The sequence below is a fragment of the Carassius auratus genome, chromosome 7, assembly GCF_003368295.1.
Source record: "Carassius auratus strain Wakin chromosome 7, ASM336829v1, whole genome shotgun sequence".
In the NCBI taxonomy this organism is placed as follows: Eukaryota; Metazoa; Chordata; class Actinopteri; order Cypriniformes; family Cyprinidae; genus Carassius; species Carassius auratus.
In genome coordinates, this window is record NC_039249.1 from 15,969,802 (window position 1) to 15,997,788 (window position 27,987).

At 38.4% G+C, this 27,987-nt stretch overlaps 1 protein-coding gene across 9 annotated transcripts; it reads right to left on the bottom strand.

The window, feature by feature from the left end:
* Nucleotides 1-433: 433 nt before the first annotated feature.
* Nucleotides 434-27,898, bottom strand: nkd1 (NKD inhibitor of WNT signaling pathway 1). Of its 9 annotated transcripts, XR_003292447.1 has the most exons (11): nt 27,700-27,897; nt 27,558-27,590; nt 27,217-27,356; nt 11,364-11,421; nt 7,850-7,953; nt 7,230-7,325; nt 6,669-6,816; nt 5,449-5,533; nt 5,067-5,209; nt 1,168-3,874; nt 434-855 (listed from the first exon to the last, which is right to left on the bottom strand). XR_003292447.1 is itself a non-coding variant. In XM_026267605.1 (10 exons), the coding sequence occupies exons 1-10, from the start codon at nt 27,722-27,724 to the stop codon at nt 3,366-3,368; spliced, it is 1,335 nt and encodes a 444-aa protein (XP_026123390.1). In that variant the 5' UTR covers nt 27,725-27,898; the 3' UTR covers nt 434-3,365. The 9 variants fall into 9 exon arrangements, 8 of the variants coding, with proteins under 8 accessions (XP_026123390.1, XP_026123389.1, XP_026123394.1 ...); XM_026267605.1 differs by having other exon boundaries at nt 434-3,871; nt 5,449-5,530; nt 27,700-27,898; XM_026267604.1 differs by having other exon boundaries at nt 434-3,874; nt 5,449-5,530; nt 27,700-27,898.
* Nucleotides 27,899-27,987: the final 89 nt, after the last annotated feature.

Genomic DNA, 27,987 nt, shown 5'->3' on the forward strand with positions numbered 1-27,987 from the left:
AAATAAGAAATTACATTTTGAAATATATTCAAACAAAAAAACACTTCAACTTTTATTTTACAATAATGCCTTGCAGGATTTTTTTTCTTGATGAGCATATTCATTTTTCCAGAAACATACATCTTACCGACTCCAAACGGTAGTCTATGTGGAGATTGAGATGTGTTAGTATAACTAGCTGTAACTTAAAACTTACAGGACTTCATTACTTTCTTTGGCCATGTGTTAGACTGCAACTCTTTGAAACATTTGAAGCAAGACATGCAAACAACATATATTAACAAAGTCCATGCAAAAGTATTTCTACTCACAAGGAGAAACAGATCTCTGCATGCAGTCATGATGAGTGTACATGCAAGCAAAGAAATCATCAGAACGTTCTAATAAAAAAAGAAAAACCAACAGCCAAAGAAATGACAAAATCACAGCCATCCAATCAGTAAGCAACAGTTCAGATTTTAATGAAAGGTTTTCTCTTGGCACAGGTTTGCTATTAAATAAATAAAGCAATTATTTCCATCCATCTATATAAACTAAACAAAAAAGCATGAAAATTTATTAGGAAAAATCACAAATGATCTGGACTAGGGTTCGGGTGTGGCATGTAATGCTACCATGTTATTTATGTACAAGCACCTCCATGAATCATTTTCTGTGAGCCTGAGTGTGTTGTCCTACACACTCACTCAGTCACACAAAACAAAAGCACAACAGAAATCAAGAAATGTTGTAAGTACAAATGGCACTATACAAAATAGCTATTCCTCCAGATAAATAGTGAAGAATCCAACTAACATACTGTTATCCCCACAGCTGTCCGCGCATGATGTATTTACAACCATCAGGCAGGTGAACCTATCAAACATCAAAGCAATTTTAGTGTGATGATTCTTTAAAGGATAAACAAGAACACTGTGGGACAATAAGAAAATAACAAATGAATCTACTGTGCATTTAGATGTTTTGCACATGAGGCATGTTTAAATTTTTCAATTTCTCATGTTGCCATAGATTTGGTTGTTTTTTTTCTGAGCAGCAATATGTTTAAGAAATGGTCAGAATCATTTAAAATGGCAACATCTCACCACAAACAGAAAGAGAATGAGAGGGAAAGCTAAGCTCCATAACACATTCACTCAACTGCAAAACTGAATGAGGCTAACTTACAAGCTGTGATGGGTTAGTTTTCCAGAGTTTAGTGTAGTGTGATGTCCTCACATTTCCACTGCCTCCTGAGCAGAAGAGTCAGCTGATCTCACTCTAAACGTATCAGAAAGTCCAACAGGTTCTAAGCAAACATAATTAACTCATCCCATCACTGACAAAATTCTCATTCTTCATTGGGGCCCAAAATTGCAAGTACAAGTGTACATTTTTATAACTTTCAATACAAGTTTTTTTTTTCTCTCTGTGTGTATAAAATCATCAAAAAAGAGGGATGAGAACAATTACGTGGAGTATTAAAACACCTGCTGTGATCTTCAACACACACACCTGCTTTGTTGAGTTTGAACGAAGGTTTTTGTGTTTCATAATCTTCAGTGGTGCTGGTTTCAGATACACATGCACGCATTAACTCTCTTGTCAGTGGGGTATCGTTGAGTTATGGAGGACTGGAGACTTGTAGGCGGCGATACGGTCATCCTGCCCCAGAGGAATGAGTCAGCTGCCATACACACTCACTCACACACCCTCTAGGTGACTTGGGATACATCGAGCCTAAAATAGATTCATAATGTACTATTTAAATGCTGTTTTAAACTGCTGCATGGGAACAGATGTACTCCTATTTAACCAGACTTGTTTTCTCGTTACCTAACTCACTTCAGCCAATACCGAGCTAAAGGCACTAACATACTGTCTAAAAGACCCTAATTCAGTCTGAGAACATATTTTTGGACTCTGAAAGAAATTAAAAACTCTAAAGGGTGATTCTTTCCAGTGGTTCACAGCTCCTTTCAAAACCGAAAACATTGTTTTGTGACTCAGTGACTCAAACGTGAAATGAACCTGAGAAATAAAAATACTATTTTACCTTGGCAGCACAGATTCCTTAACACTTTAAAACTTGAATTATCTGAATTGACTGAAATGATAAGAAAAAGTTGAAACCACAACTAAACAAGCAAAAAATACAATAATATCAGGTATAATGTATTCATTGTTTTCCAATCATTTGATTAGACCCATTTTGACTTGCCATAAACCTGACAGGAATATGTTTTTCAAATAAATTATTTTTTAAACAAGCTTCAAAACATTATACTACAATAATCAGAAGATTATTTTAAGATTTCATATTGTCTGATACACATAATTACACTATAAACTCTGATGCCTAGTGGTCTTAGAATGAAATTAGCTTAAAGTTACAGGGACAGGAAAACACCAAAAACAAAACAAAAAGTTTCAGTAATAAAGCTTACAATGGATTTCAATCCAATACACCTTAACATGACTGCAGATTGGTGGCATATTACAACAGACAGACAAATAAAACATAAATTCTGAATAAAATTGTCAATAATACCGATAATCATAATAATACTAGAGGTAGCAGCTGATTATGATGCTCTGTTTTCTTCATGTTGATTGGTAGTGTGTAGATCTCATACTGTCCTTCAACAAAGTCCGATTTGATGGTTTGAGTGTCTTTACTGGCTCTCTTATGTACATGTGTCCTGTATTGCATTTTTAAAGGTGTCGATTCAGATTTGTGGTTTCGGAGAGAGAAGCTCTTAATAAAGTGTCTCGAATGCAACGGCACAAGAAGTGCTTTTCAAGTGGTCTTCAGTGGAAAAATGAAAACATAAAAGGATAAGTAAAAAAGACACCATAGGCACACAGATGCACAGATTGTGTGCACACATGCACACACAAAGTGTAAGTTACAAAACCAAGGAATTGTATTCCCTCAAAAGTGGTTTGACAAATCAAAATTCTTCATTTAACAGGACTGACCACCTTTTCAACCAAATAGACCAATCGGATAAGAATGAAGAGAGGGAAAGAGAAAAACAAAGGAGGCAGATAGAATGATAGAGAGAAAAAAGAAGAGAAAAGGGGAAGATAGAGCCCTTACGTAGTAAGTAAACCTCTCCTGCTGCCAACGACAGGACTGAATACATCAGCACACATTCAAACCGACCCACACAAACTCTCTCTCTCTCTCTCTCACACACACACACACACACTCACACACGTATATATACAAATGTGTACATATTGTCTGCCACTTTGGCATGAACATGATGCTTTGTGTCCTTCTCAGCCTCAATGTGGCCATGCAATGATCATTCAATTGTTATGTTCCGCATTGTTATTCTTATTTTGATCCTTTTTGTAGCCCATCTGTGTTTTACTTTTCAGGACTGATAGAAGTGATGGTAGTGATGATGATGTTCGTGATGATGATGATGCTCGTGTCGTTGGACCACCTGAGCTAGTCCTCCTTCATATAGCACCAGACTGGGCAGATCCCTCACATGCTCTTTCTCCACGACTGGGCCAGACGTCACGGTCGGCCCAAGAGCCCGATAGTGCAGGCCCTCTTTAGGCCTCTGCTTGTGTCGTCGGTACGGGCCTGAGCTTTGGTGCGGAGGGGTCTGGTTGGAGACCGCTGGGGGAGGGGGCGCTCCTCTTCTTATCACCCGACCGGCAGAGGCCTGTGTGGGTGGCGTGCGGTGCGTTTTAGGTGAACGAAGTGCGTGTGTGTGCCGGGAGAGGATGGCAGGAGGGTCTGTGGAGATGGTCTGTGAGCGCCGATGGTGAACAGAGTATGCGTGCACATTCTCTGGTTCCTGAGAACGTGAGCGTGTCTGATTGGATGAACGTGTGGTATGGTTGGGTTTTGCTGGTTCTGCGGCAGGAGCTGCTAGAGGAAGCACAAAATTATTTGTTTTAAGGTTTATTATAAATATGTTTTATAAGTATATAAATAATTGTGCCTTTAACAAAAAAAAGCCCCCCAAAAAAACATTGTTAGAGGGATAACATCTTCAGAACATAAATTAAGATATTATTGATGAAATCTGAGAGCTTTCGGACCCTGCACAGACGGCAAAACAAGTAAAACGCTCAAGGCCCAGAAAAGTAGTAAGGACATTGTTAAAATAGTCCATGTGACATCAGTGGTTCAAACGTAATTTTATGAAGCTACAGGACTACTTTTTGTTGCGCAAAAAAAAAAAAAGACTAATCAATAATTTCTTCTCTTCCATGTCAGTCTTCACTGCTTGTTCATGAAAGAACTGATGCTTGTGTCAAATCCTCTGCTTGCAAACAAGATGCAGCACATCCAGGTTCTGCGTAAATAAAGTTTTTTTTTTCTTTTTTCTTGGTGTTGCATTCCTTCAGTCCAAAGTAAGATAAATAAAAAGTGCCCTTCAATAAAAACAAGTTTTTGTAAGAAAAATATCCATATTCAAAATGTAATAATCACTTTAATCTAGTTTGCGTCAACAGTTATACGCAGAAGCATTTCCGGGATCATAACGTATGGGTCATCGGTGCGTATGCACCGGTGAGTCTCGTGAAAACCAACGTTTGTTCACAGGATCAAAAGAAGCAAAGTTTCCTTACTTTAGCAAAGGAAAACCAGCCACCTCTTGGCTTATATCAAAATCCAATGACATTCTTCTTTACAAATCCTCATTTTGTATTTCTTATTAGTGACCGTTGTTTTGTTGGTGCATGCAAAAATCTGACCTTATACGTAATTCCCCCAGAAGTGCTTTCATTTACAAAAGTGAGTGCAAGCTAGATTCAAGTGATTATTACGTTTTGAATATGAATATTTTTCTTTAAATAATTAATCAATTCGCTACAGAAGGCCTTTGTTCACCCCCCGGAGCCATGTGAGACACTTTTTTTTTTTTTAATGGTAGGGCGCTTTTTATTTCACGTCTTTTGGACTGAAGCGATGCAACATCCACTGACTGCAATGATAAGAGCTTGAAAGATCAAAGCTCCGACTGAATTAGTCTAAAAGAAGAAACTAATATACACCTAGGATGCCTCGGGGGTGAGTAAAATGCAGCCTAATCAAAATTTTTGGGTAAACTAACCCTTTAAGATTGTACCTGCTCCAAAGCGGGATGTGTAGTTTTCAATGCCAGCCAGGTCAAGGTAATGGTTTCTTCTCTCCAAGTTCTCATCTACACAGTGCCGCTGGCAACCTTGCTGGTTGTGGTGATCAGCATGGTAACGCCTAACACAACAGCATCACATTGTCATGACTGCAAGTACATTGCTCTGAGATTGTGAGATTGTGACAACAAAGGGGGCTTGAATCAATCATTGTCCGTTACATTAATTGCTTTAACGATTCTGTGACATGTTCTTCCGAAGTTTATAAATTGCAGTTTTATCTAACAATTACGGAGACTAATGTGTTAAATTGATTTACATATGATGGGGTCTGTTTATGTAGCTTAATTTCATAAGTACCTAAGAAAGGCTCTTGACTTTTTCTCCGAAGTCTTGGAGTCCTCAATACACTTTTCTCCCTTATGTTTGGGATGGGGAGTGTCTGCTGGAGACAGAGTGAGTGATAGAGAGAGGGAGAGAGAGAGAGAGAGAGAAGGGGGGTCTTTATCAAAGAGAACGGCGTTGAGTTGCACAGCATCACACACATGCACATATACTGAAGCAGCTTTAAAGACCAACCAAAATAAGAAAGAAACCTTTGTTCCCTGCTTTCTATTTACTTTGAAGGTTCATAAAAGAAGAAAAAAACAACAATGCTTAATTTATTCTATTTTGAACCTCAGGCCTCATATAAATCTAAAAAACACACACTTGTGAATTTGCATGAAGACAGCTGCTGTTCAAAGGCTCTTCTCTTTCAAATACATGACGGGTATAAATAGCTCAAATGACAGCACTAAACAAACAGAAACACTTCGGTTTCTTCAGAGTACTTCCTGTTCTCCTTCACATTGTTTTTTTTTTACCAAGTAACACAGTTAGAAAGTGGCTAAATGTGGATTTATTTATTTTTCAAACAGCAAAAGACTATCCGAGCAAAGAGGGATAAGATAGCACTTTCCAAAAGGAATCCAAAAGCTCAGAGCTGCAGAGGTTTGGGTTTTTTCTTTCTCTCATCTTCTGCCTTTGACTATGAACTCATCTTACAAGAGATGCAATGACATGGAAGACAGGGAAAAGGAGGAGGGCAATAGTGTAGGAGACAGCATAACAAGAACTTAGAATTGTAATCCTGAAAATTATTTCATCTTCTACTTGCCCTCATATCCTTTTTATTTTTTTTCTCTTTTATAATGTAACACAAAATAATGTGGTATTTAACACAAAATGTAGTATTTCACAAAATGTCAAGGATGTACCTGTCTAATGAAAATGAGACAGTCAAGTAAAAACAAAAACAAACAAAAAAAACAATTACACATCGCATCTATACATTAAAGTTTGACCATCACACTAAATCTCTCATCATATTGACTGCATTTTAATGTCTTTTTGAACAAATTTGATGGATCCCGTTACTATTCATTATAACTGTGTGGAAAAGAGCAGCGTCAACATCCTGCTAAACTCCTCTTGTGTTCCATGGACACAAAAAAGTCATTCAGGTATGGAACAACATGACGGTGGGTAAATGATAACAACTAATTTTCTGTTGTTCTGAGCAAACTTTCTCTGTGTACCTGTGTTGCTCTGGGTGCAGTTCCTCCATTTCTGGCTGGAGTCTGGAGCAACAGAGAGCTTCACCCTGAGGGTCTTACTGCTGCTGGGGGAGTGATTCACTGACGCGTCCACCACCTCATATATGGTGTGCAGTAGACTGGTGATGTCCTGAACATGGGGAGATAGAGAGGGAAAAATTACATGAAATTAAGAGATCTTCACTGACACAAGACGGTCTATTAGTCTTTTATATGCTGTGTTAGCCTGTACATGATATATGCTAAGATACATGCATTATTCATAATTCATACACAGACATGTCCATAATAATGTGTTAATCAGAGTCTACTTAGCCTCAGGGAGGGAAGACAGATGCTGGCAGCAGTGGAGAGCACGTGTGCACAAACATGAAACATGCTATACATCTGAGGCTATTTAGCATGTGGAAATGAAATGTAAATGCAGAGCAACTATGAAGCGGAGGAAAACAGGAACTGTGTGGTACGGTGGAAGAGAAAAGACATTTAGTATGTCCTCTTAGTGTTATCTCTGTCTTAGTGTTATCTCTGTCTCAGTCTTACCTCTCGTGTGACCTTGCCATTGTTATCGAAATCGTAGAGGGTGAAAGTCCACTCCTGCCTGTTATCTTCTTCAACTGATACAGCACACTCCAACTCCTGATTAATAAACAACAATGGATAATCACTGTAACACTCCTTTAAAAGACTGGTCATACATTTTGGCCATGTTTTTTTTTTTTTAAGTAGTAATGTATTTTGATCCAAAATACAGTAAAACAGTAAAAAAAACAAAAACTATTTTATCCATTTTCATACATTTTCTTGTTCATAGCAAAGTTGCCATTTCAGCAGCCATTGTGTCAAATGATCCTTTAGAAATCATAGTAAAACGCTTTCTTGGTGCTCAAGTAACATTTATGATCATTATCAATTAAAAATGTCATTGGATATCAACTGTGCTGCATAATTTTGATGGAAATTATGATGCAAATTTTTCAGAATTTTTTAATTAATAGAAATTTCAACAGAATAGAAATGTATTTGAAATAGAAATCTTTTGTATCATTATGTCTTTAGTGTGACTTTTAAACAATTTACTTTTAATGCTTTAATCCTAGCAGAATAAACGTTTTAATCTCTTTAAAAAGCCAACTAAATATGTTTGTTTGTTTTATACTGACCTCAAACTGTAATTGTTTGTGTGGGCCGACAGTGGCACAGCCTTCAGTGTCCTGCATTCTCTCTTCCACATTACAGATGTCAGTCTTCTCAGGGGGCAGGGCCACTGCAGGGGGGCACACATTCATACTTAAAAAATGTTTTTGTCTTCATCTCATGTCACTGTAACTCATTTTGAACATTGTTCAAAATTGTTATTAATTTGTAATTATTTAATGAGGAAAAACATATCGAAATACAGCTTTATAAGCATATATAAACTAAAACAGACAGAAGAGAGAAGGGAAAGAGTTAAAGGAGAATGCCTAGGAAGCACCCAGCTATTTTTGAATGTAGCCATGCCATCTCTGCTATTGCAGACATATTACACTGAAGACACTCATAAAGTCTCATAGTATGGGATATAAACCTTCAGGCAAAATTGCAGTCACACCCTCAATATTAACCTCAGAAGTACATGTTCCTCTACACACTTTGTTAGAGTCTTGGAAAGCAATGATGGACATGTGGCTCACAAGTAGCTCATGTTTCCACATCACAATTCAGAATACATTTTTTGTGCAGTGGCAGGACTTTCATAATGGATTGTCGGAAAGCTGCTTTACAAAGAAGAGTGTTCTTAAGGCTTGTTTACATCTGTACGAATATCATGCAAATTATCGCTGACGTTTAATACCTAATGACTTAACAATCAGTCTGAGATTGCCTGAACGAGGTGGTCTCAGTTTGATTGTAGTGAGAAAGCAATCCGATCCAACGGACCAACACACCAGGTTATATCACAATCTATAATGGATAATTACGTAAGTTTCGTGAAAAACAATAGACTATGTCTATGGGTGAGCACGTCTTCGCCATTCAAAATCAAAGAGCGCCTTTTCATTTTATAATACTGTCTTAATGTTCTTTGTATTAGGTGCATTTTAACAATGTTTTCCCGATAAAATCTGTGACTCCTGCTCAAAATGCTAAATTAATAAAACTACAGCTATAAAAAAATGCATCAATAAGCCCTCGAAGCTGTGGAAGTTCCATCAAAGCTGTTTCCATCCTGATGGAAGACGGCTACGAGCGGAATTATGGAAAATAAACCGTGGAACTTGAGAGGACAGTTTACTCGCACGTGACTTGTATTAACAATTTTTGTCTATATATAAAAAGCAACACTGTAATAATTTTAATCCCTGTTTGTGGAACAAAGCAATAGATCTACAGGGGTGAAAGCACATTTTAAATCAATAGTAATGATGTCAATGATATTAAACGCCACTGATTATGACATGCTGAGTTTAATATGTCACAACTGAGATTTGCGTTCTTCAGCTGAAGGCAAGATTTTCAGTAAATAACCACTTGAGAGTTTTGGCCTGTTTTTCATACAAAACTATTGTCAGACTTGGAATATAGAGTTGTTATAATGCGGTTTTACCTTTGAAGCTTCACAGTGTCTGTACATTGACCTTAACTGCCTTTTTTTCTTTTTTTCACAGAAAAAAAATGTATACAGGTTTGGAACAAGACAACAGAATCGTTCAGGAAACTGTTCCTTTAAGAGCAGACTATGGTAAATCAACACTTTGCCTTGCTAAAGCTGCAAGTAAGTGTGTAAACAGGCCTAGCTGCTGCCATCACATTCTAAGGCCAGGCTTCACAAACATCCTTGATATCCTATTTATGTCTGAAATATAGTCGCCATAGTCATTATAGTCGCCGAGAAAGATGAAGTCTAACAGCGGCCCGTTCTGACGTAGAGAATGCCTATCAGGATCAATCCTGAACTCAATATGCAAATTTCAGAGGCAGTTTGTCTCTTTGTGTATTCTGGGTAATAAGATGGAGATGTTTTAAACGAGAGCAGATCTAACTCTGCTCAGTGAGGACACGGCTCAGCACCAGGCTGGGTCCTGCAGGCTAAATCCTCCCCCCTGCCCCAAATCCCTGTGCTTTGAAGTTCCATTCTCAAACCTTTTGGCCCAGGATCAGTCCGTCTGTAAAACAGAATCTCTAATTAATTAAGCAAAGTCAAATCTGAAACAGTGTTTGTTGTACGAGCCAAAAGGATAGGCAGACACAACAGTATCTCTCTCTGTCTTCTCTCTCTCATTCACTTCTCCTCCGCTGATCCGCTCAGATCAAAGAGGACCTGTCTTGTCCCTCTGCAGCGAGAGGCAAGGGAGGATGAAAAAAGAAAAGAAAAGCACCAGAGGATGAGAGTAGTCGTCCCAGGGAGCTTTTACAGGTTTTTTGGAGGGAAACAGCGTCAGATCAGGGCTTTTGATCAGGGCCAGAAACTCAAAGGCAACGCTGAGCTCCGGGGCCAAAGCCTGCATGCCAGCCAGCTCACAATATACAGGAGCTGTTTATCTAGAGGACTAACAAATGGTCACAAAGAAACTATACACACACATACACCATACACACAAAGGAAGTGCTAACTCTCACAGCAATAGTCAAAGTCCTTTCCCACAGAGTGATGAGACAGCCAAACCCGCTACAGAGCTCCGGTGACAGAGCTTAAAAACCACGCTATACAACACAGAGGGCAGCCTGGCAGCGTCCCAAACGTGGCTTTGAATCTAAAGGTTCACCTGGAGTTCAGAGTAAACTGTGTGGTGACTGGTTAATAGCTAAAGCCGAGTGTGTTTCCTCAGTGTGGATGCTTGGTACAGGCTGAAGTGCAATATAACCGTAACAACAAATGATCCAATTTCAAGTTCTTTGGTCAAAATGTTACATTCTTGCCTTCAAAAGTAGGATTTTGCCTAAACAATCTTTTAACATACTGCTATGAGCTTAATTAGCCATTTATGACATCCTGATGATGAATCCAGCAGGTTTGGTGGAAACTACAAAACTATTTTGCTCCCATTAAAATGAAAAAGCTGCTTTAAAAATACTGCTATGACATCTGTGTGTGAACACAAATGATGACAACAAAAAAATCTTTGTTTTACACTTTCATAGATCCATTAAAAAGGCATCACATTGAATTCCAGAGTTGCCAGTCATGGTACAGTTTAACTTCTAACTATGAGGCAACAATAACAACTCAAACACCTAGCCAATCATATCTCTACTTGAGTGACCTTTGACCCACACATATATGAGTGGACCACTTTCAAGCACGTATAAGCTATTAAATGTTGGTTGTACAGGAATCTGACCTGTTGCTGCCTCTTCATGATGACAGTCAAATGATTAGATTTCCTTTTGCCTAAACCCTAGATACGAATCCTGATCCGCAATCAGATGCTATTATAACAACTACAGGAGATGGAATATCAGCTTAAAAACCTTATCTGATTTTTTATAATAAATCTTTTAACATGCAAATATGAGTTTAATTAGCAAATTATGACCAGGCTAATGTCTCAAAAATGACTAGAAACAAATCATACTGTGCCAAGGTTGTGCAAATAATTTAACAGAATAAATAATGAAACTGAGTAGTGGAGAGATCAGGAACTACATGCAAGAGAACAGCAGTTGCTCGGGGGATACAGTGAGATAATTTACCTTCTAAACGATAACGTTCGTCACTGATACCTTCAGCATAACCTTCATCCAACAGGTCCTGCAGAGACAATGGAAAAGAGAGTTAGGCCTCTTAAAAGAAAAAAAAAAAGACTAAGAAGATAAAATGACACATCTCAGACAAGCAATGGTCGTATTTGAGACAAAAAAAATAATGTTTGTGCGATTTATATTATAAAATCTGAACATTAGAGTGAAAAGGGTGAATTGTATGACTATACGATGCAGGCTGGGTTGAAACTTGCTTCCCTACTTGAGCACCTCACAATGGGTGTCAACATTTCCAAAGACTAGATGAATGACATTATAGAGTAGATTGAAAATCCTACAGAGTAATAGATCAAATTGACGCAATTCCGTCTACACATCCCCTAACAGACAATATGAGCAGGTGTGGATACTGGAAGTGTCTCATCGAAGATATTAAACCATGCTTCACACACACAAGCAGCTGTCTATAACACATCTTTCAAGTTCAAAACCAAACATCAGTCTAGAAGAAGACTATTGTCTCAACACACCTGCTACCTTTGTCTAATTTCAACGCTTCAGCTGTCTGCATACTGACAATTAATTTTTCTGGCCTACAGACTGACCGTACAGCTTCCACTGATGCTCTGCAGCTGCATGTGTGTACATGCTGCTTCTGCCAATGAGGAGCTGCTTTGTCTTCATCCACATTAGACAGCCGCACTAAACGTCTTGCTGTAGTGCCTCAAGCCATACACTGGCCGCTAGAGACACAAAGCCGCGCACACAAACACACACGTTCACCATAATGCTCGAGAGGTTAGCCGACAGCATGTGAGGGGAACAAGCTAATTATGTGTTGTCTGGATGATGGATGGGCTGCATTTAAAATATGAGTTCTTCTCAGTTGGTTGAAACGAGAATCGGTCAGCAGAAATTATTTTTCTTTTATTTATTTTTTGTTCTCTCTATCATTCAAGGTCAAGTTTGGCTAAAGCACTACTTGGCCTTTTTTTAAATGAGTGTGCTGTGTTTGAGAGCATGGATACGTGGCTATGTGTTGCTGCACAGGACATTGAGGGCTGTGAGAAATTGACTAATCCCTGGACTTCACTTCTAAGTGGAGTTAAACACAAGCACCGCAGTGCTGTCGACCCCTCGCAGTCACTCTTAAAAAGCTTTATAGAGTCCCAACCACCCCCATATATTATGTGGCTCCACCACATTGCAGTATATGAAAATGTCTCACACAGCCCTAATAATCATAATAATAAACATATTTAGTTAAATATTGCCTTTCACAAACCCAAGAATGTCTCACAATGTATTAAAAAAATGAACAAATCAAACACATGACAATGAATAACATAAAATGTTAAAATACATTACATAAAAAGATCAAATTAATTCAAATATAGAACCGTGCGTTCACACTGCCACCATCCAGAGCGTCAAAGTGGCCAGAAGTCATTCATTTTCAATGTAAGCGGACATCATGCAGCGGCGCAGCACGGCGGCGACTTGGCCATTGAGAGCATCAAGAAGAGCTGAAATCAGGTTAACTTAATGGTAATGAGCTATGACGCATTTCGGGCGGAAATGAATCGGAAAATAGAAGTCCACCGCTTGAGAGGATTCCAGAGAACACAACCCTGTAAACGTTGGTTCCGAACGCATTAGTTCCCCCAAAAAATGGAGGAGAAGTTGATTATTGCTGTGGTGGATTTTCCAATAAACAATGGTGTGTCCCTGTTTGCATAAAGGGACATAAATAAATAAAAATGATGTGTGGACCAAAGTGTCTGAGATTGTTGGTGTCCTGGTGAGCTGCTGATGTGCATTGACGTTATAGGGATAATTATCTAAAGATATAATAAATAACAGTATAATAGTCCCAGTTAACTTTTAAATCTTTAAATATTTTTTTCCTGATTATACTTATATTAAGTAATGTTTATATCTGAATATAATTAAGTAACATTTTCAGTGCAGGACTTTTACATGTATTTTATAAATATAGAGTATTTTTACAGTGTGGTATTAGTGCTTTATACATTCATTAGGTAAAGGATCTTAATACTTAATCCACAACAATATTTAATGAGGTTAACTTATATCTTTACCCCCCTTGTGGTCAGTCTATACAAGATCAACAAGCTTGTTTGCTTTGTGGCCACTTTAAATACAAGATAAGCATCTGATCTACGTCAGAGCATCTACAAAGCTTTCTACAGAGTTGTTGGCAGCGCGGCAAAGGGGCAATTTTTGCCGCTCTCAATGGCGGCGAAGTGAAAGCACAGTAAGACTATTTATGGTAAATGTCCATGTTAACTTTCAGTAATGACATCTAGCCACATTTCAAACAGGAGTGCTTAGCAACATAAACTACATAACACACTGAGAAAGTGCATTGCAGTGACCTTGACCTCTGAGATGGTCCTTCTTTTTTAAATTGCATGTTTTTGTACACTTTCCAGATAACATCAGAGGCTAATTGGCTGTGTGGAGTGTAATCAATAGAGGCTGATCTCTCTTCAGTGGTGTAATGAGAGGCTGAAGAGGGATCTGTACACACTCAGCGTGTGTGAGGGTGACCATGTGATTCAGGTCACTTACTAATGTATGGAGACCAAGTGCCATTTATATCGCTAAGATAAAAGGGGACAATGTTTGCGTGTAAAGGATAGGGTCTTTGATTAAAAGCATTATCTTGTAATTTCACAGATGAAGTCTTGTGAGCGACATTTTAAACAAAGAATAAAAAACATCTGAGAGAACTTGCGTCCTTTGACGAACTCTTCGTATGAACACATTCATGCCCATATTTGTTACTGGCTTGTGTTTATAAATATTTATAACAGATGGAACAATGACATTTCTGCTGTGGGTCTTTTGCCTCAGCAGCATCATGAAAAGGCCTGTGAAACATAAACAAGGGCTTCACTCAATCTGTGCCAGCAACCAGAAACTCTTTCCCAGACACCATGTTTCACACTCTGCGGAAAACCAACCAGATCTTTTTGTTTAAACGCAAGCCAAAACAGCAAAGAAGAGAAGTTTAAGTGCTTTACTCCAAATGGATGCCCACAGAACCCAGTGCAACATAACTGATTTGCCAAAACACATAAACACGTACATCAAACACTCCAGTGCTATGTTTTTGTTGGCCCTGTGATCAGTGGTAGTAGCCTAAATGAATCTTTCAATATGAAAGGACAAATACAAGAGTGAATTAAAAACAAACTAAGAGCAGGAGAGAGACATAGAGCAAGGAAGGACTTTTCACAAAGGATGCTTTTTGTTGGTCTAAGTGATAGACAGACTTTCATATCGTGCCACTGTGATGAAAATACGTTTAAAAGCATTTAAAAACAATGGACTAATCTGATTTATCTAGGAGCCGGATCATTATCTTGTGTGCACAGTTGTATGCATTTGCCTAATGCTATAGAGTTCAAGCTTTTCTGAACAACTCCTTTCATTATAAACTCATTTTAAGGTCCTTTTGTCCAAGTCCGTGGTGCCTGTCTAGATTAGGGGTCTCCAACTACTGTACCGCAGGCCAAACAGTATCATACAATTTCTCAGATGTTAATTGCATATCCTTCAACCCTGCCTGGAAATTATCTAATATAAGCTACATACCTCTTCAAATGGCTTATTACAGCCCTAAAACATAGTAACTTTTCTGATAGGACTATTATCTCCCATTGATCTAAAAATGTGTGAATAAAAAAATACAGTTCTGGATGAATTAGTGCTCATTAAATAAATAAACAAGCAGCAGTTCTGGAGGAAATATAACTCAATAAAAAATTAACTAATTTCTGTTTAAACTGCCCAACTACTCCTGGCTTTAGTATAGTGCCCAGTCTGCCCACCATGAGTTGGAGACGCTTGGTCTAGCTGTTTTTAAGGAATAACCACATCTTGAAGATAATGATTTGTGTGCCGAATGCAAGAGCACAGATTAGATGTTGGTTCTTGCCAGTTTAAACCTGGAAACACATTTAAACGCACTGCCAAGTGTCTGTAAGTGTGTATAAGGGTCAACCCCAAGTGTTTGGCACATTAATATGTAAGCATGAAAAAAAAATGCACAGCGAAAAATGCGAAGAGAAACCCAGGGGGATTGCTCAACCAAGTTAAGTATGAGGATGTGTGTCTAAATTAAATTACACATATGAATGTGGCCTTGTTCATTTTGTCATTAGGGTATGTGCGTGTCTGTATCGGTACGTTTGAATGTATGTGGCTAAGGGTGTGTGTTTGTGTGTGTGTGTTGTGGAAAGTCCCACACAATTCAGTGTCTGTATTTTCTGTCTGCTCGCCACGCCACAAGGGCTGATGGACAATTTACGCAGCTGATGACAGTTCTGCATGATCACGGGCCAGACACGCACACATAAAACACACAGACACGATCGGTCGCCAAGCCTTCACTAGGCCACGGCCTTGGAATGTCATCAAACCTGGGAAAACCTAATTAAGACTGTCGTCTCTCCCTGTCGCCTTCTCTCTCCTTCTCTGTCACCTTCGGTTTTCACACTCACAGACCACAGTCCTAATCATATTAAAACAGGGAATGAAAGATGGAGGGTTTCAGCGCTGTGAACCACAGCCAACCAGAACCACTCAATTTTTAAGACAATTTAAGCCTTCACAAAGACACATACACCTACAGGTGCCATATTTCACAGGCCAGACAATCAACTACGAACATATAGTCACGAGCGTAGACAGAAAAAGACTCGCAACTGAATTCCTGTTTAATCTTGCATGTCTGTTATCTTGCTTAAGCGTATATGGTTACATGCGCAGGATCTCAGGAGAGAGTATGTATATGCTAGGATGTCAAAACCGGTTCTCGCTAGCTACAGGGCCAATCCAAAAATGACTCCCTACACTCCCCCCAGTACCCTACATACTTTCCTACATGTGAGGATGAAAGAGTCCGGAGTGCAGTGACCTACATAAGCACCTCATGCTTTATAATGAGCAGAACAGGCAACCCAGACAACTTGAACTACTGACTGGATGGTCAGTGTTGCACTGAAAAAGAGTGAACATTTTGGTCATTATAAACTCACCTTCATGTTTTTCTACACCAGTCACTTTCTTCTGCCTTATGATTTTTTTTTTTCGTCCATACATTGAAAGTATACGTTTTGAACAAAAACACTCTTCCTTCCACAGACGAAAAAGTCAAGAGAAAGTCTCACTGCTGTAACTGAAATTTTATGGTTCTGTCATGCTCACTGAAAGAGACAGGAAGAGAGGTAACAAATTAAACAACTCTCTCTGAGATTCCTCTCGGATTCCCTGTCATGTATTGCAACACCCCATTTTGGCAGCTTATCAATGCGAAGCAAGAAGCACCATGCAAATGAAGCCAATTGTATTAGGATGTAACTCATGAAGTGACTTCACCCTGTGAATGTGTGTGATGTGTATTTGTCCCTTCGGGGCTTGCCGTAGAAGGTATATGCTCATGTGTGCCGGGAGCGCTTGTCAGCTTCACAGAGAAAAAGATTTACATTCTTATTTTATTATTCATTCACGTTTAAGTGAATGCCAAGAAAGTGCTCAGTGACACAGCATTTGTGATGGATTTGTACATGTTAGGTTGCAAACAATATGGTTCATAATTTCTTCAGCACGATTTGGAGGTAAGAATATGATCAGTGGACAATGCCAGAGCCATGAGATCCCACTGAACCCCTAAAAGAGTCAGCTGGGCCATTAACTCAGCAGGAAGTTGAGTCGGAGGGTTTGTAAATGCTCACCTGCTGACAGACACGGTCATGCACATAAACTTCGATTTGCTTTGAACGATTAGGTATATGGCTGAAAGTCAGTGGAACAATCAGTTAGTGAGCTCAAACTGTAAAAAAAAAAAAAAAAAACACATTCTGGCTGGACTGAAACCAGATGATCTGGTGCAGAGAGATTGGCAGAAGATGGACTGTTAGTAATTGTGTGTAAAATAGCCCTTGATTCAATATTTCAAGCATTTTAAAGTTACGAGTTCTGATAATCGTATACCCGCCCTGGCATAAAAAGCTAATTCCACGCATTCAGAATCCAAACACATGCTGCTAATTTACTGAATCACAGGTTTCTAAATCAAGTCAAGCAGAGCAGCAGAAAGGCAGTGAATGAGCTTGTATATATGTGTGTCTGTTCAGATGGTTAGTTTGCCTGAAGGCAAAGATAATAGAAGAATTAGAGCATTATTAGACGTTTAGCATTTTATGTATCATTGTTGTCTTTATTTAAGAAGGAAAACATCACTTTAGTCTCAATATATGCCTCTCATCAAACAGCCACAACAGAAAACAGGGACGGATTAGAGAAAGAGAGAGGGACTATTTACACACACAAAGAAAAATTGCTGGTTATTCGAAAAGTAAAAACAATGGATGCCTGCATTGATGAGCATTTGTGCAAGATGGTTAAAATACCTCTATTTTGCCATTTCGAATATTGCCTTTCGTGCAATATGTAATGTAGCGATATGTGAATGTAAATGATCTGCTAAGTTGCAAAGCCAAAAGTGCATGGTAAATAAAGTTATTGTCTCTCAAAAGAAAGAACAACTTAAATGAGTCGTTGGTCATTTGAATCCCATTTGCCATCATGGGGTAACATATTTACATAATTCCCACCATTCTACATTGACTAGCCACAAACATCTTAACCCACTCTTAAACACACACATATACATATTATATATATATATATATATATATATATATATATATATATATATATATATATATATATATATATATATATATATATATATATATATATATATATATATACATAATATATACATATATATATATATATATATATATATATATATATATATATATATATATACATATATAAGCAAAGTGGGAGAGAGGGGGGAACAGGAAAAGTCCTCAAGGCAGGATTCGAACTCAGGATGCTCGTAGCGCAACAGCGTGATATATCTGCATGCAGCCCACAAGGCTATTATCACCGACTCAAACAAGCCATTTTACTGATGACTGCTTCTCTAATCACGGAGAGTTCAACACAGGATTCAACAAAATGCTTGCTCTTGAAAGAAGGCTCAGTACCCAGTTTATTTGGACCAGCTGGCTCCAATGAATCACAACTTGTAAGTATGATAAATAATAGATGTTTATTTTCTATAGAGTGTTCAAAATATGTAACTATGGCAATGAGCACATAGCAATGAGCATATTCCAACAGACTGTTGTCAGAATGGAGAATACTCACGGAAAGGAGGGATTTAGAGAGACTGAATCTTAGAACTGCTTTGAACCAATCGTTTGAGAAACGTTGAAAAAAACGATGTGATATTAAATGCATATTCTGATCAAACGAAAGCATTTTTTTACCATGCATGTATGTAAATCTATTGTAGGAGACTCACAAAACAACATTAGGAACCTTAAATATAGCATAATATGGGGTACTTTAAGAGATACTGAAAATTCTAGTTTGGAGGGTATAAATACTTTTTTGTCATTTATAACATCGGAAGAAGATTGCACACACTGACCAAAGATGACACTTTTTAGCATGTACACAATAAATACCAGTGTTTCAGTAAGCTGTTAAATGCAGTATACTTTGCAAGACTAGACCTATGCGTCAGACATATGCATGCTGTCTATTTAAGTGTTCACATTTAAACTGAAGTATACTTTCGGCTTTATAGATAAAATCAGTTGTAAGTAACAATAAATTATGTTGTCTATGATTTGTCAAGTCAAATAAAGTACATATGTGTGTGCACATCCACGATAACTGAGTAAAGTATGTGCATGTGCGTGTTATACAGTAGTGTGTCCATGTGAACAGCTCACTTCTGTCGGATTTATAGATGTTGAGTATGGCCAAGCAGTCAAACAATTTGCAAAATACTGTTTAATATCAGCTCCATTTTGGCAGTTGCAGTGTTTGGAGAAGGTGTTGTGTCTGGTATCCTCGATACTGGTGATTAGATTGTAAACTTACACGTGGTTTATGCTCTTTTTTAAGGTGGACATAAAGAAATCATTAAAGTGTGTGTGGGCAGCTGCTTGTGTCAGTGTCGGTGTAGGTTCCGTAGTAATTTCTCAGATGAGATTAACGTTGCAAATATTTCCTCACACATTACCTCATCCACATCAAAGCGCTCTACACTGATGTCACCGCACACTTAACTGTCCATAGAAAACACACACACACACACACACATGCACTGTAGCCTCTCATGCACTCACATACACACTCTCTGTCTCTATAAAGATACAAATATAATGTTCAATAATATAAAAACAAAAAGCTTAACAAAATGCAGATTTATTAAACTGGATGTGAACATGATTGTATTTATCAAGTTTGTTTGATCCTCTATTTTATTGCATAAAATAAATATGAAAATGCTTAACAAGAACAGTATTTCCTAATGAAACAGAAAATTGGGGTATGACTTTAGGCTTAGCCGATTCAGATACAAGAGACACAATGTTTCCCACTGCTATGGGGGGTGTTCAATGTATGTGTGTGTGTTCACTACTATGTGTGTCCACTTGGATAGGTTAAACGCAGAGCACAAATTATACTTGGCCACATTTCACTTCATACACTTCACACCCATCCTGTATCAGTATCACTGACACATTCAACTGAAAGAGGTTGTTTGCAGAATAGTTAGTGAGAGATAAAAGCATCAATCTTACCACTTTGCAGGCAACAACAGGACACTTATTGAGATAAAATGAAGCAAACATACAGTACTGGTGAGGCTACGCTCTCATTTACTGGAGACACCTTTAAAGCATGAAAGCTGCAGAGTGAAAGAGTGCTTTGAAGCCTTGAAAATGAAGCAGCACTCCCCGTTTGTTCTACTCTCTCTTCCCCTAAGGTGATCCCTCCTTTACCCTCTCCCTATTTCCCCTCTTCCTTTTCTCTTTAAAGGCAGAGAAAGGGAATAACTAAACTGGCCCAAAAATACAGAGAAAAGACTTTTCAAACATTGTTTGAAACTCCAGCCTGTTCCTCTCTGAAGGACTTTAAAGACCAGAGTAACAGAGAGCTGGAGATCTGTGGAAACATCAAGTAAGAGATTTACAAAATCCTTCAATATTACTAATTAATAAGCAATCAAAACACAGATAGACAGTGATAAAAACATGAATTAAAATGTTTTCTATTATTGTATGTGATGAGCTAACAAATTATACAATTTATCAAATAAATATGGGATCTGTAATTTTTTAGGTTTTGTTTTTATGTATTTTATATTAAAAGTATTAAATGTATTACTCACTTCAGTAATATTATGAAATGTTTTTAAAATATTATATTTAAAAGCTTAAGGTGTAGTTTAGTTTACTCCTGTGATGGCTAAGCTGAATGTTCAGCAGCCATTACACTCCAGTGTCACATGATCCTTCCTAACATTTTTGTGTATACACACACACACACACACACACATACACACACCAGTAAATGTTTACTTACATATAACAAATCAAGATCCTCGATCATACACTTTGAAGTACAGAAGAAACATAAATGTGTCAGAGTAGCTGAATAAATAAGGGTTTTGAGAAGGTTGGAACAACGCTGTTCTGAGCCCTGCTGCTTGTGGAGTGTGTGTGTGTGTGTGTGCGAGCGCTTGTGTGTGTGTGTGTGTGTGTTTATTAAGGAAATTTAGAAAACACAACCCAATTCTCAGCTGTTAATCCTGGCAACTCAGTCCACACATTCCCACCATGCACTTTGATCTCTAGAGCACATCCGGACAGACGTGCTTTAATGCACAACACACACACACTCTCTCTCTCTCTCTCTCTGATGCACCTAGCCAGGCGCCATCCTTGCCCTCAGCACACCCCCATGCCACACATACCCAAGCACTATTTTTACACACATACTTACAAATAGTTAAATGGAAAAACACATAAAAACATGGGCAAACCATTTAAATCACCTACAACTGACATGACTGCAGTGCTTTCTGTTTGTACTACAAACCAGCGTTGCATGTGTACGAACCAAGAGTAATTTGAGAGGAAGGTCCAGTTACCTCAGACCTGCCTTTCAAGTTTCCCATCTTATTACAGGTTATCTCAACTTAGATTTAGTGCATGTGCTGCAATTCCAGGATACAGACTCATTTAAAAAACCTTGATGAATGACTGAGTCAATAACAGTTATTTATAAAATGTGATCTAAATGCAGCGGAGATTAACAAACGGTAAAACTTACAACATGCTTTAACCTCCCGCACTCGTCCCTAATTAGGTTTAATGTGTGAGTTGGCATAATTTGTGCTTGTGACGGAGAGGAAGAGGAGTGTTCTCGGAGTGAGTGAAAACCTCAACGCTCTGACTTTCAAAAAATCCACTCCTAGCTCCAGGCAAAATCAGGCCACTCCACTCCTCGCTCTGCTCACATACTCGGGTCCAAATTACACTTAGCCAATCCATTTTTTTTGCGAAGTCGGACTAATGACTGCATGTAATCAGACCTAATCATTCAGTTTTTTTTAAGAAAATAATACTTTTGAGTAGATTATTCAAAACTGACAGTAAAGATATTTACAATGTTACAGAACATTGAGTTTCAAATAATTGCTGTTCTCTTGAACTTTATATTCATCAAAAAAAAAAAAAAAAAGAAGAAGAAAAAAAATATAGTAATAAACACATATAGTAATTAAAACACTCAGGCCTACTTATTTAAATGAGTTAAAAAATGAGTTCATTCACTGCTTGATATAGGAGGTGCCAGAGCAGCCACCAGCAGGTCCCTTTACTCTTCCTGTCCTGGAAGAACAATCTACATCATGTCTGTTCCCCTCCTCCCTTCTCGTCTCTTATCCTCTTCTCCTTTCTCATAGGAGCCCCTCAACAGCCCTACACTGGAGCCAGGTGCTGTCCTACTCCCCAGAGGCACCCTCTTCCCTTTTCTTTCTCTTTTAGAGAGAAACATAGCCTTTCCCTTCCGCCCCCACCCTCTGTCTTTCAATCTTTTTCTGTCATCCTTTCTCAACCAGCCCTGGTGAGACATGGTAAACCTGACGTCTAGAACAGAAAGAGAAAGAAGTCTGAGGGTAAGTGTGTGACAACCACACTTGAAGCTTAAAGTGAAAGAAATACTTTGGATATTGGGAAGGGAATAAAAGAGACAAAGGATATAGTGCATATACTGTCACTCTTTGTGCTACAATAAAGAACATTCTGTTGTAAAGACAGCAAGAAAAATAAAAAGTGTGTTGGTTGTCAGTAAAGGTTTAAATAGCAAGCAAAAAAATTCCCCCCCAAAAAAGTTCTGAAATTGCAAAAAATATATATTTTTAGAATTACAGCTCTCTATTTGATCTGGGCTTCAAAGTGTTTGGTCTCTGAGTGATACTACACACAGAGTGATACAGAATGCTTTCAAAGTCATGATCAAGCCTGGTTTATAGTTGACCTATTGGCCACTTTTGACTGTGCCGGAGATTGTGTTTAAAGCTGTGATGTTGCCTGATTTGCCCTAGTTTAGAACAGTTGTGCCAACTGGTTTCAGAGTGGATTTCAAAAGCCAGATTTCAAAGTAGTAACAACGTCTGGTCTTGGCACTTTGATTCAGACTGATTTTAGCGCTATGATGTTGAGTTTCTTCTTTTATAGTGTAATTCAGACAAGTTTTAGTGCTGATGTGAACTAACTGAAAGCTGTGATGCCGTGTGGACATTGCTTAAGAAGGTTCAATCTCAGATTGACTGATGACTATACTGGCATAGGTCCAAAACAGCTATGTAATGGGACTAACACAAACTGAACAACCAGTTAATAAAGTGAAGTGACATTCAGCCAAGTATGGTGACCCATACTCAGAATTTGTGCTCTGCATTTAACCCATCCACACAAACAGCAGTGAACACACACACTGTGAAAACACACTCGGAGCAGTGGGCAGCCATTTTTTGAGCTGCAGTGCCCGGGGAGCAGTTGGGGGGTTCAGTGCCTTGCTCAATGGCACCTAAGTCATTGTATTGCCGGCCTGAGATTTGAACCCACAATCCTAGGGTTAGGAGTTAAACTCTCTAACCACTAGGCCATGACTTCCCCACAAAGAGCTTCACGTTCAAACCTGACCAAGAGCACGTCCGGGATCACTGTAAAAGACTACAGAAATATAGAAATTATATAGTAATAACCTATTAATAGGTTAATGATCAGTCCCCCTATAAGTTGAACTGTATTGGACATTACATGTAATTTAACGGCATTATGCCATTTTTAGAAAGTTAAAGTCAAATTTACAGTGAATAACCATAAATTGACATTCCCAGAATTCCTTTTTATATATTAACATTATATCGGTTACAAAATATATAGTGTTTTTAAATGGAAATTTAATTTAAATATGTAAATATGTTTTTACAGCAAAATTCTGGCAACCTCAGCTGACATTTTTTTTACCATCAATTGTACAGATTTCTGTTTACAGCTGCAGATGTAAGCTACTCAATAACAAAACTGCACCATGTGACAACACCGATCAAAAGGAAAACCGAAGTCTTCATATAGAGAACAGGTAATGATGGAGCTAGACTTTTAATTTAAATTGCCCACGTGAGAGCCACAGTGCAGCATGCTAACAGCAAGGCCACAAATCTGACCCCTACCTATTTTTGAACAAGAACTTCTAGTGTAATTTACTAATAGCACAAGACCCATGCAAACCAGACTGGAAAAAGTAATAGGCAGTGCTACATAAAGTCTTGTGTGTGAAGGCCAGTTAAGACAGCACAACACAAACACGCTCATCAAACAGATTCCTTACTCAGATTTCCCACTGTCCATACCGTCTGAACCACATTTACAACACAGACACACACAACTGTCCGAACTTACACACAGCCACTATAAATAACTAACTCTCCAGGTAGCCTCTATTAATCCCCGTATTATCAGCCTGCATTTACGAGGGAGGTTTGTGCTTTCTTCATGCTTAAGGAGTGAGGTAATTCCACTGAATTCCACTCAGTGGCTTTTCTCAATAAGAAAAATCTGAATTATGAAAAGTAGATAGTTTAACTTAATAACATGTGACAAGCTGGTTTTAAAAGATGTGTATTATGTAGTATCAACATTACTCTAAAGCACCACTAAAGAACAGAAAAAAAACTCAAGAAAGATCAAGAAAACCAATGAATGAAGTGAAAGACAAAAACAACAACATGTTTTTAATAATGACTCCACACACTGATCCAATCAATCTCAATGGAATAATAAAAATAAAATCTTCAAATAGTTTCAATCACTTTCAATCAAATCAAAACCAAAAGGGGAGGACTAACAAAGGGATGAAAATCCTCTTTCCAGTTAAACCAGCCTCAAATTTCATCACTACATAAAATATTAAATAGTCCCAGAGATGTCTTGTCAAAACAAAATGATTATTTCCAAATAAATATTTATCTCTCATTCTTTCATTCTCACAATGCTCCATTTAAGCACACACCATTCAGTTACTCAAAACTGTTCAAATGTTTGAATTCGTTCAGCGGGGATGCTTTCCCAGCCTGGCCAAATCACTTCACACCAACTGGAAAAACACACACGCGCACACACTTTCCTTAGTACTGCTATTGTTTCTAAACTCCTCATTAGTTCATCAGAGGGAAAACAATCAGGTTGTGTTAAAACAAACACTTCTTCAGATTATTGTATTTAAGTAATATAGGCAACGTTAAAAGAGAAAAGGGAAAATTTTATGACTTTATGATGTTGAATAAATATAAAACAGGTAACTCAATGAAGTCATTTCAGACTTTGTAACCATTGTTCAGTGCATTATGATCTCTCCAGCAACAATAAAACCTCCTTCTCACAGCAGAGCGTGAAAAAAGTAATAAACTTCAAACTGTGTGAACTTTGAACCAGGCAAGAACTCTGTTTCATGCTCCTTAAACTTATTTTCTCCCATTCACATCACATGATCTAAAGTCCACACCAATGTGGTTACAATTTCTTTACTTGCAGTGCAGTACTATGCATCTTACATGCTAAATAAAGGTTTATTGCCACAACTTTCTTAGAGAGTTAGAAAAGAAATGCAGCAATTCTCCAGCAACACTCCGGACTCTGAAAGTTTAAGAGCGTCAGGTTTGTGTTTGGATGTCCACATATGAGGATTGGGTTTAAGAAGTTGTGGCTGCATTCTCATGCTGTTTGAGATGGCTCTTTAATAGCAGCCTTCTGGATTTCCTTTCATTTTTTCTGCCACTCTCAGCATCTCTCACTATCTCTCCAACCCTCAAAAAAGTCTTTTGAGACTGCATCAGCCCTTGGCCAAAAGAGGCTTACTCTGAGGTATTTCCAGAGGATTCCTCCTCTCCTAAACGACAGTGCTCTTATGTGTTTACTAGGATGCCAAATCTTAGACAGACTGGCCCTCCCTCCACCCCTTTCTCGACTTCACAATACAGCGCTGTCACCAGCCTGTCAGCCTGCAATGCTTTCAACCCACCGTGATCTATTACCTACAGAGAGAACTTGCATCTGTTCCTAGCCCTCACACAGCTCTTCCCACCACGTTCAAATAAACCATTTACCCATGTGAGCCGCCAGTGAAAAAGTTGATGCACCTTTTGTCTAAACATGACTGCTGAAACATTCTCCTTGTTGGGTAGATTCAAGATAGAGATGCATAACTTTTTCCATGCAAGAAGGTGCTTAAAATCCAAATATATGCTTTCAAATACATATGCCGCCTTTAAGATCCCAAACCTACTTATATTTATTTCCTCTCAAAATGATGTGCCTGCCAGAAATAAACAGCCTGAACCTGTCTGGAAACCTGACTTTTCCCTCTTCCTATCATTCAAAGGAATAACAACACAAAATCTCCTCCTCTGGCTTCAAAGGCAGCAGCTGAAACCGTGGAGAGCGTTTTAACAGACATCATTAAAGGGGAACGTGTATTCAGAGAATGTTTCTCCTTTAATCACTTCTGGTAATAACGCCTTTGGCTTTTATAGTTAGGCTCAAACTACAGAGTGTTTCCAGAGTGTAAACTATTGTTCGTGGTGACGTCACAAAACAATGGCACGCTCGTTTTCAAAGCGCGTGAATTGGGTGGTCTGGAAGCGCGTGTGGCCTCTACAAGCAGGCAACGATCATTCTGCAAACGCGAACACGCTTTTTTTCATCTAGAACCCAATAAGAGTAGTTGACTTAACTTTTTTATTCAACATGGACTTTAAAATGTAGGCATACGTAAAGAAATGTATGTTTTCTAAAGCATAAACATTTCTTTCGTGTTCATCACCATAGTAAATCTCATTTTTGACTTCACTAAATCATTTAAAATAGTTATGTGACGCAACAACTGAATTCTTAAATGTACAAAAAGGCTATTCAATTTATTCTCTACATTTTTAAACATGATTTATTACAGAATAATTGGAATAAAATAGTTGTTTAAAATAGTTTTAGATCACTTACACCGCGTCACACATCGGACATTGCATGCTTGTGTAGCTTATTTCATGTCAACTACCCATGAACTGAAATCATGCAGAACAAAGGAAAGATAATGGTTGTATTGCAGGTTTTAAAACGATGTTTATCACAACAAAACAACGTTTTTGATCAGTTGAAGGCAGAGCTTTAAATAGCGAAATGCATGCACCCCTTACTACAAAGTGCGCAACATTTATGTAGGCAATAATAATAACTTAACCCAAACAGTTGATTCCTACAGTCTTGGAAAGAAATAATGGTGAAGCGCAGACAAGTTCACTTTCTCAAAGTCCAAAATCTTCACACATTTAACATGCATGTGTGATAAGAAGTCAGTAATAACGTTCACGTACCCGTGGAGACAGTCCGCAGGTATTTTTCTGCTGGCAGTCCTGCTGATCTACACGAGAGCTCGGGCAGTAATACTTCTGCTTTACCATCCAGTCATCCAGTCCTTTCCTCGCCAAACACGCGTTAACTACAAAACTATCGCCTAAAAGGGCAAGAAATTACCATTTATACATAATACCGTTGTGTATTTATCAATTAAACAGCTTTCAAGTTTGTTCCTAGCGCTTTTCTTTTAGTTTACGCCAAATGTTCAAAGATGCAGCTTTGTTTTATTAGTCATTTAGCCAGTTCAAACGTTTCAGATAAAAGCGTTATTATTTGTATAACAAATAAAGTTACTCACCTTCAGGACTCTCCCTCGCTTTACAAATAGCAGCTTTAAAAAATAAAAAGACGTCGTATAAATGGACTACTCGAAAGAACTACATCACAAGCGCTTTAAAATCAAAGACTTGCTGTTTAACACCAAAGAGATGCCGTCTTACCATGTTTGGAATGAAGTTTACCCATTTCTGTGCATCGGAGAGCAAGTGAGAAACATCAGAAATGAAAAACAATCCAGAAAGAGCGCGATATTTGTGAGCGTCCGTGAGGAACAGCGCGCGGGGTCCGTACACATCCAGCAGCGGTGGAGGATCGAGTGATCTGCGGCTCCAGCGGACCAGACGCGAGGCGCTGCAGCCACTCAGCGAGCGTGATTGACGCCTCGCGCAGGCCGCCTCTCCTACAATCTGATTGGACCGATGCGGCACATGAAAGGGAAGCGGGATTCT